Genomic DNA, 14,653 nt, shown 5'->3' with positions numbered 1-14,653 from the left:
ACCCACACAGACACGGGGAGAACGTACAAACTCCTTACAGACAGCGGCAGAATTGAACCCGGGTCATTGGCGCTGTAATAGCGTTATGCTAACCACTACACTACTGTGCCGCTGTAACCACTGAGCCGTGACATTCGCTAGCATTCCCAATACCTATCATCAATATCTTGGGCATTCCCACTGACCAGAAACTCAACCGGACCAGACAAGGAATTATTATGGCTGAAAGAGCGAGAATGATTAACCTGCAATGATCGACTCTCTTCCTGACGTTCCAAAACTTTCCACTATCTTAAAAGGTAGAAATCTGAGGTGTGACGGAATAACCCCTCACTTGCCTGGATGCATGCTGTTCTAACAACGCTCAAGCAGCTTAACACCTTCCAGGGAAAAGCAGTTTGCTTGACTAGTACCCCATCCATCTTAAACATTCATTCCCTGCATCACCAGTGCACAGTGGCTACAGAATGCACTATTTACAAAATGCACTGCAGTTACCTGCCCTAGCAATCCTGACAGCTTCTCCTGAAGTTGTGAAGTCTCCATCTAGAAGGGCAAGGACTTCAGGTGCATGGGAGTACCACCACTCACAGGTTCCCCTTGAAGTTGCTCATCGTTTTTACTATGAAATATATCATGGTTCTTTATTCATCCTGGGTCTAAATCCAAGAACTCCTATCCCACACCACTCGCAGTGAGACTTCAGTAGTACAAGGTGGAAGCTCCTACCCAAGGACCGTTAGGGATAGGCCTTTAATGTCCCTTTCCCAAAGAAATGAATAAAAATCATCACACCTTATGGGGCTCCTTGTTTTCTGTCGTACTCTGCACCTTCTGCATGTTACCTCACTTTAGACTAGGAACGCATAAGACCATATACATTACAGTGTGCAAATAGTTCACGATAAAACAAAATGATGGAAATACTCAGTAGGTCAGGCACCATCTGTGGAGTGAGAAGCATTGTTGAAATTTCAGGCTGAAACATTTTTTTCCCATTTCTCTAGGTAAAACTCTCCTGAAACGTCATTGACTCTACATCTTAACTCTTTTCCTCTCTCCATAGATACTGCTTAATCTGCTGTGTATTTGTAATTTTTTTCTGTTCTTATTCCAGATTTCCAACATCTGCAGTGTTTTGCTTTTCGTCAAAATAATTTGATTAGATCAGCAGAGCTCTCACTTACCAGTAATAAATCAACATCCTCAGACTGACAGCATTGGAAAAGAGCAATGAATAATTGTTAGCTGAGAAATAAAAGATGATTTTGTATTGTAGGAGAGCTATTCTCGCTTTCTCACTGTCAATGACGCTCCCTCATAGCAAGCTGAGAATGTCCAATTCCCAATGGCGCAGGATATTTTGACATGATTTTTGGTTCTGTAAAGTTGCCAATTGGTCTCGACCTGCCCATAAACTTGTGGAGTTGCTTTATAAGAGTCATCAGTTTTCATGTCACAACATCAAGCTTTCAATGCTTTATTCTATGAACTTTACTGAGACTGCAGTAATAATTGCCTGCATTCAGAATCAGTTTTAATTTATTTTGAACATTACAAAACAAACAGGTTTCACCTTTGTGCAAAATAGGAGCATATTCATAGGAGACTGGTGTATGGAAAAGCTGATCTCAGACTGGAATTTCAAAAAAAGTCTTGATTTGGGAAGAGATGAGATGAATATAGGTAAACCGGGAACACTAGGTCTCCTTGGATACCACTTGCTTGCAGCTCTATGCTATAAGTACATCCATCTATAAAATCACTCAGCTGCTAGTAGGTTTCAGAATTTCACATCTTGACTGTCCCCTCTTAAAATCTCTCTTTGTATACTGTTATTCCTGGTATAAGGTAGCTACATATGTGACCTGTTTTTGGATCTTAGAAAATATGTACAGGGCCTGGTGCTTGACAGAGTCAGGTCAATACAGGAACTCCATTGCTTAAAAATTCACCCCTGGTCGTAACACTAACCGTGTTCTTGAGTAGGCAAAGCACTATAATCTGCATTTGACATTCAATTCTATTGGAAGATTCCAACAGGGGAATTTAAATATTGATGCAGCAGGTTTTTACTGTATTTAAGTAGATGTACTATACATCATCAAACTGCAATTAGTTCTTAACATAGCCATTAACACTAATGTGATATCAATTTTCCTCTCTTAAACAAAACAAGCAAAGACCTTTACAGAAGTCCTCGAATTATAGGAAAATATAAATGTGCAGCACCAAAAGTAACTATTCGGACCTCTGAAAGAACACTAGCTGAAAAAAATAGCTGTCTAGCCTAACCCCATTTTCTGGCGCCTGGTGCATGGTCTTGCAGATTATGGCTATGGTCCAAGTGCTGATACACTTTAATATGGGATGTCTCCACTGGTCTTTAAAGCTGTGAGTTTCAAGTTCCTGGGTGTCAACATCTCAGAGGTTCTATCCTGGGCCCAATACATCGATGCAATCATGAAGAAGGCACACCAGCCGCTCTTCTTCGTTAGGAGTTTGAAGAGATTTGATATGTCACTAAACACTCTTACAAATTTCTATAGAAGTATGGTGGAGAGCATTGTGACCGGTTGCATCACAGCCTGGTACGGAGGCTCCAATGCACAGGATCGCAAGAGACTGCAGAGGGTTACAGACTCAGCCAGCTCCATCATGGGCACAACCCTCCCCACCATCGAGGACATCTTCAAGAGGCGGTGCCTCAGGAAGGCAGCATCCATCATTAAGAACCCTCACCACCCAGGACATGCCCTCTTCTCGTTACTACCATTGGGGAGGAGGTACAGGAGCCTGAAGACCCACACTCAACGATTTAGGAACAGCTTCTTCCCCTCCGGCATCAGAATTCTAAACGGTACATGTACATGAACCCATGAACACTACCTCGTTATTCTTTTTTTTTGCACTATTTATTTATTTTTGTAACTTATAGATTTTTGTCTTTGTACTGTACTGCTGCCATAAAACAACAAATTTCATGTCATATATTAGTGACAATAAATCTGATTCTGATCCTGAGTTTCAGACGTGCACCACCCCAAAACAGATGGCAAAAACACACCAAACTTCTCCCAATTCAATGAAATACTGCAGGAGTTTTAAAAGTAATCCCAAATCCTGCTGCATTTTTGTTTTATGCTGACAAAGTGGTTTTACAGGAAAATGCTCCCACTTACCACAGATGGCATATTCTTTGAACCTGGTGGGATGAGAACCCTGAGGTCAGGTTTTCGGTTGTTCATTCCCAAATTCATAGGAGGGGGTGACTTGGTTTGCATGTTCTTGTTCATGCTTCCAGGTGAGACCAGCAGACCTGGTGAATTGCGAGGATTTCCATACCCATTTCCTGTTGCAGAAAAGATTTAGACTAAGCGAACATATATTCAGCACACAACAAAAGAGAATCAAATGAAAAATTAGACATTAGTGTCTAATAGTTAATTGGGAATAAATAAGAAATATATACATAAATATTAATAACCACAAACATATCATAAATTTTTGCTACTTCTTAATTTCAATGGAACAAATGGTATTCTCCCTGCATAATCAGGATCTGAACACGATTTGTAATATCAGAATAGTTATTCCCAGTTTTACCCATAGACAGAAACAAGTTAATTAATCTTCCCTTCCCATTAATTCACCTTTGTATAACTAAGTTCTTCAATATTTTTACATGAATATTTATAATTAAACAAAGAACAATGATGACATCCAGAGTATGGAACGTGGATGAATTCCTGCCAACTATACAAGGGAACTGATTAATGCAGAAAATTCAAATGGAAAAAACTGATACATTAATGATTATTTCTCCCAGTGTAAAGCAATATCTTTGCACCTTTACACCTTATATGGTCCTCAACTTCTTAAAGCTAGTAGCCTCTTTACCAACACAAAGCTAGTTCCCTGAAAGGAAGTAATATCAATAATCTCTGTTAGATTAGCTGGCTTGGTAAATACACCTAACAGGTGTGAAAGCAACAACTACATTTCACTACAATGACAAACATGATAGAAATCTGAGAAATCCATCCAAAACTTTAAAACAAAAATGAACTTGTATTCATAGTTATTTGTTGAAAACCAGAGAGTATAACAATTAACTCAGAAAGAATTACCATCTCAAATTATCTGCCACAATAGTGATCTGTTTATTAGAGACTTGCTCTATATTTCAGTGAAAACCTGAGACATTTACATAAGCCAACAAAAGTTTTCCAAAGACTCAAACTTGGTCAGTTTGGAACTTCATTGGTCCTTTTTCTAAGAACTCTCAAGACAGTCCAATTAACATCATAAGTACACAGATGTAATCACAAATAGGCAGGCAATGGATGAATTTCATTGTTAATATGTTGATAGTAAAAAAAAATGCATGAATATACACTTGCTGGAAGTCAGCTGAAGGTGAAATAAACAAAGATCTGCAGGTTTGAATACATAATTCCCTGAAAGTGAAAATGCAATTTAAGTCATGAAAAGGGAAATAACCATTTGAGTTTCTTGAAGAGGGACAAAGGGTACAACCTCACAGATAAAATGATAAATTTGTATTAGGCAATGTTTAAGCTGTGTGTTGTGTATACACTTAGGTCCCAGTCACAGAAAATATTTTAAGGCAGAAAAAAATCATCAGGATAACTTGATGAGGAGAAGCTATTGGTATGAGGAAAGACTTGGAGAACTAAGATTGTTTCCATAGAAGTAGAAAAGGTGAATACTGGAGATAATTGAGAAAACAAAAGATAAAGAGCTTTGTTGGTGAATGAAATTGTCATTAAGAGTGAAGAGATATAATAGGATACCTAATTATGCTGAGCATTGATAAAATATAGAATGTTCTGGTGCTAGGCATTGTATCACACATCCAATCACAGCATACTTCTGTAAGTTGTGGTGCAGCCCTCCATATAAATGGCACACATAAGTTGCTTGGTATGTGTAGTGACAATGGTTTAAAAAATGTCATAGACTTTAATTGTGAAGCAGATATTAATTACATAGTACAACAGTTAGCCAGTCATCTTCAAATCATAACCATACAATGAAGGTCAACTGGCACATAGTCCTTTACTTTACCTTCTCTCCCAACTACATAGAGTTCTGCTTGTCTCTGCTTAAATGCCCATGCAGCATTTCAATCAGGATGATAGTTGCATTATTAAATTAATTAAGAGTCAACCTCATCGTACAGCACTGTGAAATCCATCTGGTCTGACACAACCACCTTATGGTAACTATATACCATTTTTCTACCAAAATGATATCTTAATTACACTGTTCTAAAAATATATTAATGGGACCTTTAAAGGTACCAACTAATGTGATTTTGCATACAAAGTTTCATTCTACACTTTCAGGAACATTTTTATTAATACTTCAAAATCTAGTAAATTAACATTTCTGCATTCAGCAACTTAATTGGAGACTTTTCAGCCTTAACATAACATTATCGGGAAAGAACTTAATTCCTGCATAAAATTAAAAGAAAATAAATGAAAAATGCATGAATGTGGTCAATTACAAAGAATTTTTTTTGCATACAGCCAACTCTGCAAACCGCATCCTTTTACTTGGTTTGAGGGCTGGTACCACTCCTCATTATAATCCATGAAACAGAACATTCGGCTAGGCCAAGGAACAGAGAGTTTTCCAAAGCTTTTCATGTAGATTTGTATTTTCCTCCTCAGCTAGTCTAAAATTATGATTGCTCATGAAAATTACTATCTATGATGCATTCATGAGCACAGTACAAGAATTTATTACCCACTATAAAGGGTAAAAATTACATGTCCAAACTAGACATACTTCCGGCTAAGATATAACAAGATGAGCAGCACATTTTTATGCAAATATAGCTCAAAGCTGATTAGTTGCATTTTCTACACAATGTTGACAAATATCTATTTATTTCAAAGTTTATTACCACTGTTTAAAATTTTAAATTATTTTTTGATATAACAATTTAATATGGCATAGTATAAAGTCTTAGGTAGTTGTAACACTTGAAGGTTGGTTGTATTGTAACTTAGCTTCAAAACTTTGCAAGAAAATGTGGTTTGAAGATAAGTTGCAAAAGCAGAAGCTCTGAGGTGAAATCAGAGAATGACTGAAGATGAATCTTGCTATGAAGTTCATTCATTACCACTGCCAAACAGTTGACTCAGCTTAATTTTTTTAAAGCAAAAAACTGACAGACTGAAACCTGAAGCCTTCCTTCAGCAAGTTTCCGGAACTGCCAGAAGCAGAGGTGCAAGATATACATTTTGGATTAAATTCAGTAATCAAACACCGCAGATGTTGGGAATCTGAAATAAAAAAATGAAATGCTGGAAATAATCTACAGATGAGGCAGCCTCTCTCGAGCGAAACAAAGTTAACATTTCAGGTCAACCTAGTTAGAAAACAAGCATACTTTAAGCTGAAGAGAGGGTGGGCAATGGGAGAACAAAAGGAATGGTTGTGATTGGGTACAGGTAAGAAAAACTGAATGACACAGATTGTGTTGGTACCTGCTGAGAGAGGGCAGTGAAGGCTTGTTAAGTGCAGCCGACCTGTCTGGGGGAGGTGTAAATACAGGGAGATGAATAGAAACGGAGGACATGAAGTGCTGGAACACTGAGATAATACAACACGGTTGCTGGAAATCTATGGAAAGCTGGAGATCACTAACTATTCCAGTTTGTCTCAGAACTGTAACATTAATTCAGTTTTTTTTCTCTGTCCACCATGCTACCTGACATGCTGAGTATTTCTTGTTTTTCCTGTTTTTTTCCTCTCTGAATTAAGGGGACACAAGTTTCTCAACAGCTCAGAGGACCAGCCAAAAGAAAATGGAGCAAAATTAACATAGGAAGCAATCAGTTTTGATCGGCGGACTCTGCAAGTTAACTAATATCGAAGGTACAGCTCTTTCATTAACTTTATTGTCTCTAAGTTAGTAAAGGGAAAGAAAAATCAGCTTAGGTTCCTCTTACTGACCGTTATCACAATCTACACCAAAAGTGTGCACCTGTATACATTTGAGAATGATTGGAGACAGAGTGAATACAGTCGCTGGGTGACAGCATGAGACTAGGCTGTGATGTATGATTGAGTAGCTTGCTAAAGACAGACTGTCAAGCCTCACATATGACAGATTATGACTCGTTGCCTGAAATAGCAAGATAAAGTGGCACCAGTGGGAATCCTATTCCAGTAAGGAATTAAACCCATCAGGAAAAGAAAACTTGTGGAGGTACAAACCAAACTGAAACAAAAGAGTCACAAACACAAGATAGGCAGCAAAACTTTGGGCACTGCAGAAAAATTGATGTGGTGCTTTAGCAAAAGTTACATGCTTCAAAAGTTAGTGGTTATATAAAGAAAATCTCTATATTGAGCCAAAACTTTAAGTAATATTTAATGCATTCAGTTTCAACTACTCTGTCATTCTTAGATTTTTAGTTCCGCATAGATCACAGATGTTAGTCATCCTGTATAGTACAGTTAGCTACTAATTAAAATGCAGTTTCAGCAAAGTATAGAGTACTGATTTTATCCAAAACCAAAGAAAAGTGCTTATGTTTATAAATGCATTAAATTACAAGCATGAATTTCACTTAAACATAAATTAGTAGACTTGAAGTTTATGGTGATTAAAAGAGAAATTATACCTAAAATATTAATCAGGAAATACAGGGTGTGGTCTATACAAATATGTGGTTTGCATAAAGGAAACAAAAAACTCAATATAAACTATATTAGCTGAAGAAGTTAATTCAGTAAAAATTAATATATCCACACAAAAAAAAAATCAGTGTTAACAAAAATTTTAACAAGAAAATCCCTTTTACCACTATTTGATGCCTCTAAAGGAACAGTGACATTGAAATTCTGAAACTATTAGGGATTTCTCAGAATAAAAAACTGTTAGCCTCAGTTAAGTCATGCTTTTTAACAGGTCCCATATTAAACATATATGCCTTTAGAGTAAAGATTTATTATTTTTAAATCATTGTGAAGTGCTTTCAGATATTTGATTAAATATATATTTATACTTACAATGTATGTAGCATCAGAAACTACAATATTCATTTGTGTGAGTTATGAATAATTGATAATCATGTAATAAAGTCTAATGATATTTCCATGCTGGCAAAGAGTCCTTTACTCAATTAGGATTACATTTGTAAGAGGTGGCTGAAATGTGGTGGAGAAATGGTATCAATAAAACAATGAATAGTTTGCTTCAAGAAGCTATTTTGGAAACGTGTAATAATCTGAAAAACAAACCACAAATAAGTTGTGTTTAGTCACAGAGAACCAACTGCAGTATGGCTTACTTACAAAACGGCTAAGTCTTTCCATGCCAGTGTGATGAAATATGGGTTTAGAGTGGTGATTCCTCACACAATGAGTTTCTAATCTTCTCAGTGGAGACTCTTAAGAGTCCAGACAAACCTATATGAGTTGGGAGGAAAATGAATGAAAGAGACTTGTGCTATATTAAACTTGGGTGTATCCTAGATGTCCTGAATGACAGTGCCAAAGATCTAGTGGTTTGATAGTTCCCTGCCCTTACAATGACAAAATACATATAGTAATGAAAAATTCAGAATGATTAAAGATAGAAAACAGGTAATAATAATGCAATTTTAAAGAGGGGAACAGAGAAACCTGGAGATTTTCATACACATCTTTAGGAGTGGCAGAAGTTGATGCAAGTGTTTTTTTTTAAATAAATGCAGGAGCTTTGGCTTTATGAATCGTGGCAGACCCTTTAAAAATTACTGGTTAGATCTTAGTTGGAATATTGTTTCCACTGTTTTTAAAGGTGCATGGGAGAATTACTTTGTGTAGAAAGATTACAAAAACTTGGATTAGAGCAAGGAGGTTTAAGGGGAGATATAATACTGGTTTTGATAGAGTGAACAAGGAAAAAAAACCTTACTGAATTTTTCCCAAAGTTTCTAGTGCAGATAGCAACACCAAGTTCTAGGGACACACTGCAACAATCTATCAACTGCTGTACAAATAAAGTAGTAGCTTCTTGCAACAAGTGGCGAAGACATCCTGCTGAAAATATCATTCTAACTCATGAGATTTTTTTTGGAAAAAAAACTGCTCATCTCTCTTGTCTTATCTGTTTACACTGGGAGAGCAAATATAAGAAAGCCATTTAATTTCGCTCTCAGAATGCAATAACACAATAACTGCAATGTTAATAGAAAGCTGTTTTGCTTCATACCAGTATTACAACTGTGAAGATAAATTTTGAAGAACCCTGTGGCAATAACCAAAAATTCACACAGGGCTCATCACGAAATTATGGTTGTATTACTGGCAATTCTTTTTTCAATGGATGTTCACTGAGAATTGCATTGTGGTGTGGGCTGTGTAGAAGATACCCTGTAGATGGGAGTGTGATTGTGCAGAATGTTCCCTGTAGGTGGTGTAAGACCCTGCAGAATTTACTCTGCAGGATATGTGGGATTAGTCAGAAATTACTCTGCTGGTGGTGTGGGACTGTGCAAACTTTACTCTGTAGGAGGGTCTGGGACTGTGCAAAATTTGTTCTGCTGTTGGTGTGAGACTCACTCAGGTAAACTGCTAAATCCCACAACACCAAAACAAATCCACAAGGTTCCAAGTTTCATCCATAAAATTTTAACAAAATAGTAAGCAGTTCCAAAAATTGCAGACATTCATGTTGGTACCTCAATAGACATTACATCACAAATTAGAAACAAAATGAAATTTAAATCGACAGACCTCAGTAAGTTTGAGATGTTGATACAAACTCGATCTTTGGGATATATGGGGAGGGCAAAAGAAGCTGAAAACATGCTTCAATTTTATTACTAATTAGCCCTGTGATAGACCTGGCATCTGAAATTCTCAGATCAATCACCATTTTTAAAGACATTATAGATGTAACTTAGAAACTTTGGGGATAATTTTCACTTTTAAGTGCTGTTGGCAATGGATCAGTCATTCTCCTGATTCTAATTTAGAATGAGGTCTTGTGAAGGTGAGAGAAGATACAGCAATTTACTTGAATGGCAAAAAACATAATAAAATGCTGGTATGGGAAACATATCTAACCCATGCGAAATATGATATTGCAGGAATTTTGTAAAGACGATCCAGAATTTGGGAGTCAACTTAGTATCTTGGAATTAATGTTGTTTGGGATTGAAAGAGACTCCATGTGCTCGATTTTAGACTCAGTTGCAAATAAAAGGTGAAAACTGCTTATTGCATTTATGTACAGTGTTCCTATGGGATCTTCCAATGGAATTTGTAGATTTAGAAAGACATCATTTGCAGGATACCTGGGACCAATGTAGAAAGGGCAAGAAACTGAGTATATCATCTAAACTGATCAGATCAAAGAATCCTTGTAGAGCACACCAAAGTAGGAGAATGTTTAATTCAATGTCAATTCCAGGACAGAAATCAAAGAGCTGGAAGAGAAAAGAAAGTGAAAGAAATAAATCGTTACAAATCTCCAACAGCCATTAAATCTAAAGCACTTAGACTCCACACATAAGTTAATTTTCACCTCCCGAGAGGTTGTTTGGCAAAGGTTTTAATGTGAAGCCAGTAAGGTACGAAGGAAAAAAATCACATTGAAATTGGATAGCATAGAGTGTTTTCATGATCACTATGCAGCTGAAAAGTGAAAAGAAAACTTGGAGCAGATAGTGTATGCAACTATTTCTAGGCTAGAACTAGGGGACATAGCCTCAAGATTCGGGGGAATAGATTTAGGACACAGATGAGGAGAAACTGCTTTTCCCAGAGAGTAGTGAATGTTAAAATGAAATAAGAAATTGACTTAAAAAAATTAATTGAAAAATTGAAGTCCCAGCATTGATGCTTTAGATGCACTGTATCAGCTACACAGACCAAGTCATATCATTTGCATGCCTGACACTGGACACTGGACAACTAGGTTGAATTCTGTCACAAGAGGTACGAGGAGATTACTAGGCAGACAGCATCCTTGAAGAAATGCAATATCCCCACTGACTCCTGGGAACCTCTGGACCATGACTGCACAAAGTGGAGGAGGAGCAAACGGGACGGTACTAAGGATCTCCAGACCATGCATCAGGAACAAAGGGAAGCCATCCGTAGGATGCAGAAGGAGCAGACCACCTCTCAAACTACCTACCCACCAGCCTTGTCAGCCGCCGACTGCCCCTTCTGTAGAAGAGTCTGTGGTTCCCACATTGGCCTCATCATCCAGCTGAGAACCCACAAAACCAGAGTGGAAGAAAGTCATCCTTGATCCTGCCTCAGATGATGTTCATCCCTAACCTTAATTCTGTTCGGATCTAGTACATGGAATACACATTTGAATGTGGACCAGAAACAAACACACAGGCAAACTTGAATAACCATAGCATTCCATTACTGTCTTCATTTAAGTGAACAGATATAATCACATTATTTCAGTTTTATTGAGAAATAGTTTGCAATCATTTCCTGTCAATTCTATGTATCAGTAATTGGCAATCTGGTACCAGATAAACTTGTTGACATTATGGATACCTTCAAGCTAAATCAGATTTAAATCCCCTTGTCCAAATTCTGCAGCCTAAACCCCATCACCATGCTCACCTGAGCAAAAGCTTTAGAAAATGCATTGGATTTAAATGCACAAATAAAAACAAAAAGTGCTGGAAACACTCAGCAGGTCAGGTAGCACCTCTAGTAAGAGAAACAGAGGCAATGGTTCATGTTGGAGATGCTTCATCAGAACTGCGAAGGAAAGATTTAAACAAAAAGTTAATTTACCTTTTTACTTTTTTTAAAAAATCACTCTGCCTGACCTGCTGAGTGCTTCTAGCATTTTCGGTTTTTATTTCAGATTTCCAGCATTTGCAGCATTTCTGCTTTTCATAGTCCTAAAATTCATGACCAATTATTTATTTTTCATTAAAATTAGAATAAGTAAAATTAAAACCAAAGAGATTAACCTAATATCCGGGTGTGAATGGAAAACATTAAAGTTCTCCAGCATTGCTGTCACAAGATAATGACATCAACTTGGATGAACTACTACTTTGGGTCCTTCTCCGAGGTAACCATCCTGCAATTATTCAGCTAAATTTCAAAAGTGAGATAGTTAACTCAGAAAGGTACTAAAGCAAAGCTCCTATTAAAACAGTTTCCACCCTGCCACATGCACAATATGCTTTCATACATAGCAACTCATACGGATTAAGTTTTATGTTATTTTTGTCCCAAAATATGACTTAGGCACCAAACAATGTATTAAAGTAACCAAAATGAGATGGTGTTCATAAACTGTTAGAGTCCTGAATGCTCTGACCATTATACCCTGAGGCTGCGGTAACTGCTGGTCCATTGCTATTTGATGTGAGTAACTGCAATTTAAATGAATAAGGGCCTACAACTTCAAGATCCAAGAAAACTATAATCCATATCATTAGAGCTATGACAAATAAAAGATCTGCTTGTGCCAGAATCATCGTGCTTGGTAATAAAAAATTACCAATGCTTTCTCAGCTGGAAACATGCAAGCAAAAATTCAGATATTGTGTGCTTGAATATAGAAAGATCCATATCCTAACTCCTTGGCTCCACTTCCTTTAATAACCCTGGCTGGCAAAACTTCACTTTGGAACTAAAATTGTTAATTGACTTGATCTATCAAATATCTCCTCATACTTTTATGCTCATAACCTCCTTACTTACCTTTCCCACCAATTTTTATATCATTAATCAACCTGCATATTTGATACACTTTCACTCAACTTCCAGTTTGCCTTCTATGTCCTTGGTCTCTTATATTCAGCATTTGACTGGGCAACAGCAACTCTGACCAAGCACTCGACACACTACTGCATTCAAGGCTGAGTTCAAAATTTCATGTAAAATAAGCCTTTTCAGTTTTTAATTCCGATTTCCAGCATCCACAGAATTTTCCTTTTGTCATTTCAGATAATGATTCTGCTTCTCCATTTACACTCCATTAGACTGACATTTGGATTGTTACTTGTCCCATTATCATCTACTTTCACCTTGCACTTTAAAACTTTTGTGTTCACACACATAATATGCTTTCTACTCCAACAGAAAGCCTCCCTTTTGTTCTCCTCTCCCTCTCCATTCCCTTCCCTATCTACATCTTAAAATGTGTTTATCATTAACTCTCCTGTTCTGATGGGACATTAATTCTATCTCTCTCTCCGCAGATACCATCCGACCTAATGAGTTTACCAGCATTTTCTTTTCTATGTTTAGTACTGCAATGTTTTGCTTTTGTACAAGCTAACTAATGGATTATTTAAGTGGCCGATCTCCTTGCAGACATCATTCTTCCTATTTGAGAGTGCATTCATTATCCCCACTGTTGGACTTCTACTGCCCAATTTCCTAATCAATAATTGGCTTTTATTCCCATGAATTTTTATTCTCATGCTCCAATGAAAGATTTTTAGCCTGAAATGTCAGCTCCGCTTTTCTTTCTACAAATGCTGCCTAACCTGCTGAGTATTTCCAAAATTTCTCTTTTTAGTCCAAAGACATCCCCTTGTTTATTACATGAGATATTGAAAAAAATCAATTAGTCTCATTGGGCATGACCTACTCTTTACAATCAGATCTAATCAGTAACTAATCAGATCACATTAATCTAAAGTACCGAGGGAAAGTCACGCTGTTGGAAGTAATATCTTTTGGTGCAACATTAAAGAGAGATCGAATTTCCTCTGACAGATGGATGCAGATTTTCCCAAATCACTACCCTGAAGAATACCGGGAGGCTTTTCTCCAGTGCCCCAGCCGATGTTTATCACTCATTCAATATCATTACAAGAGATTGTCCAATAATTATCATGTTCTTGAAAACTGGGAAGTTTCCCAAATTATGTTCATAGTTATGTTTTAAAATTACTTCATTGTATGTAATGTGCTTTGAATCATCCTTAAAGGAACATGAATGCAAGCCTATCAGATGAAACATTAAATAAAAGCTCTCTCTGCTTGTTCCAATATTTCATGTAGATGTCTATATCCTATCATTCTACTTAAATAGCTGGAAGGTTCATCCATGGTTCAGGCCAACTTCTTTCTACAACCAACAACACATACAGTATAAACTGATTAACTCGTCAGAGCATTTGTAAGAAGAGGACAATTATAGTTTGGTGGAATAGGAGTAGTAGAATGAAGTGTGTTGCACAGGAAACTGAGAAAGATAGAGAAAGAAAAGAAGAAAGAGAGAAGACCTGCTATTACATTGTGCCTTATAAAATCTCAGCATCTCCTGAAGTGCTTTACAAATGTGCTATAATGCATCTACCTCAGAATTTTGTTTAGAAATGCTTCACATGCCACCCCTGAACAGTTAGCTTCTAATGTTATCCTTATTCTGGGATGACAGGAAATATATCCCCAAATTAGTGGTGTCTGTAAATGTGCACTTGTGATCTTGAACTATTGAACAATCTTTCACTTTCAAGACCTCTCCTTTGCGTGCTTCCCCCTTTTACATTATAGATGTAGGCCTAGAAGTCATAGTGTCTTATAGTACGGAAACAAGCCCTCCAGCTTACTGAGTCTGTGCCGACCAAGTGTGACTGATGGTTAGGAAGTACAATCGTGCTTGGGGAAGTGGGGGCGA

General features: G+C 37.1%; 1 protein-coding gene across 13 annotated transcripts in view; it reads right to left on the bottom strand.

Moving 5' to 3' along the window:
- The window catches only part of mef2cb (myocyte enhancer factor 2cb), a 191,553-nt gene that overhangs the window by 17,929 nt on the left and 158,971 nt on the right, over nt 1-14,653 (bottom strand). For 7 of the 13 annotated variants that reach the window (XM_052020240.1, XM_052020242.1, XM_052020251.1 and 4 more), the window contains 2 exons: nt 3,183-3,352; nt 1,188-1,211 (listed from right to left, as the gene is read on the bottom strand). In XM_052020240.1, the coding sequence (XP_051876200.1) occupies nt 1,188-1,211; nt 3,183-3,352 (194 nt within the window). The remainder of the gene's footprint in view (nt 1-1,187; nt 1,212-3,182; nt 3,353-14,653) is intronic. The other 6 variants (XM_052020243.1, XM_052020245.1, XM_052020248.1 and 3 more) reach the window with 1 other exon arrangement.

The sequence above is a fragment of the Pristis pectinata genome, chromosome 7, assembly GCF_009764475.1.
Source record: "Pristis pectinata isolate sPriPec2 chromosome 7, sPriPec2.1.pri, whole genome shotgun sequence".
NCBI classification, from domain to species: Eukaryota; Metazoa; Chordata; class Chondrichthyes; order Rhinopristiformes; family Pristidae; genus Pristis; species Pristis pectinata.
The sequence above is the reverse complement of the archived record's forward strand: the minus strand, read 5'-3'. Positions and strand labels throughout refer to the sequence as shown.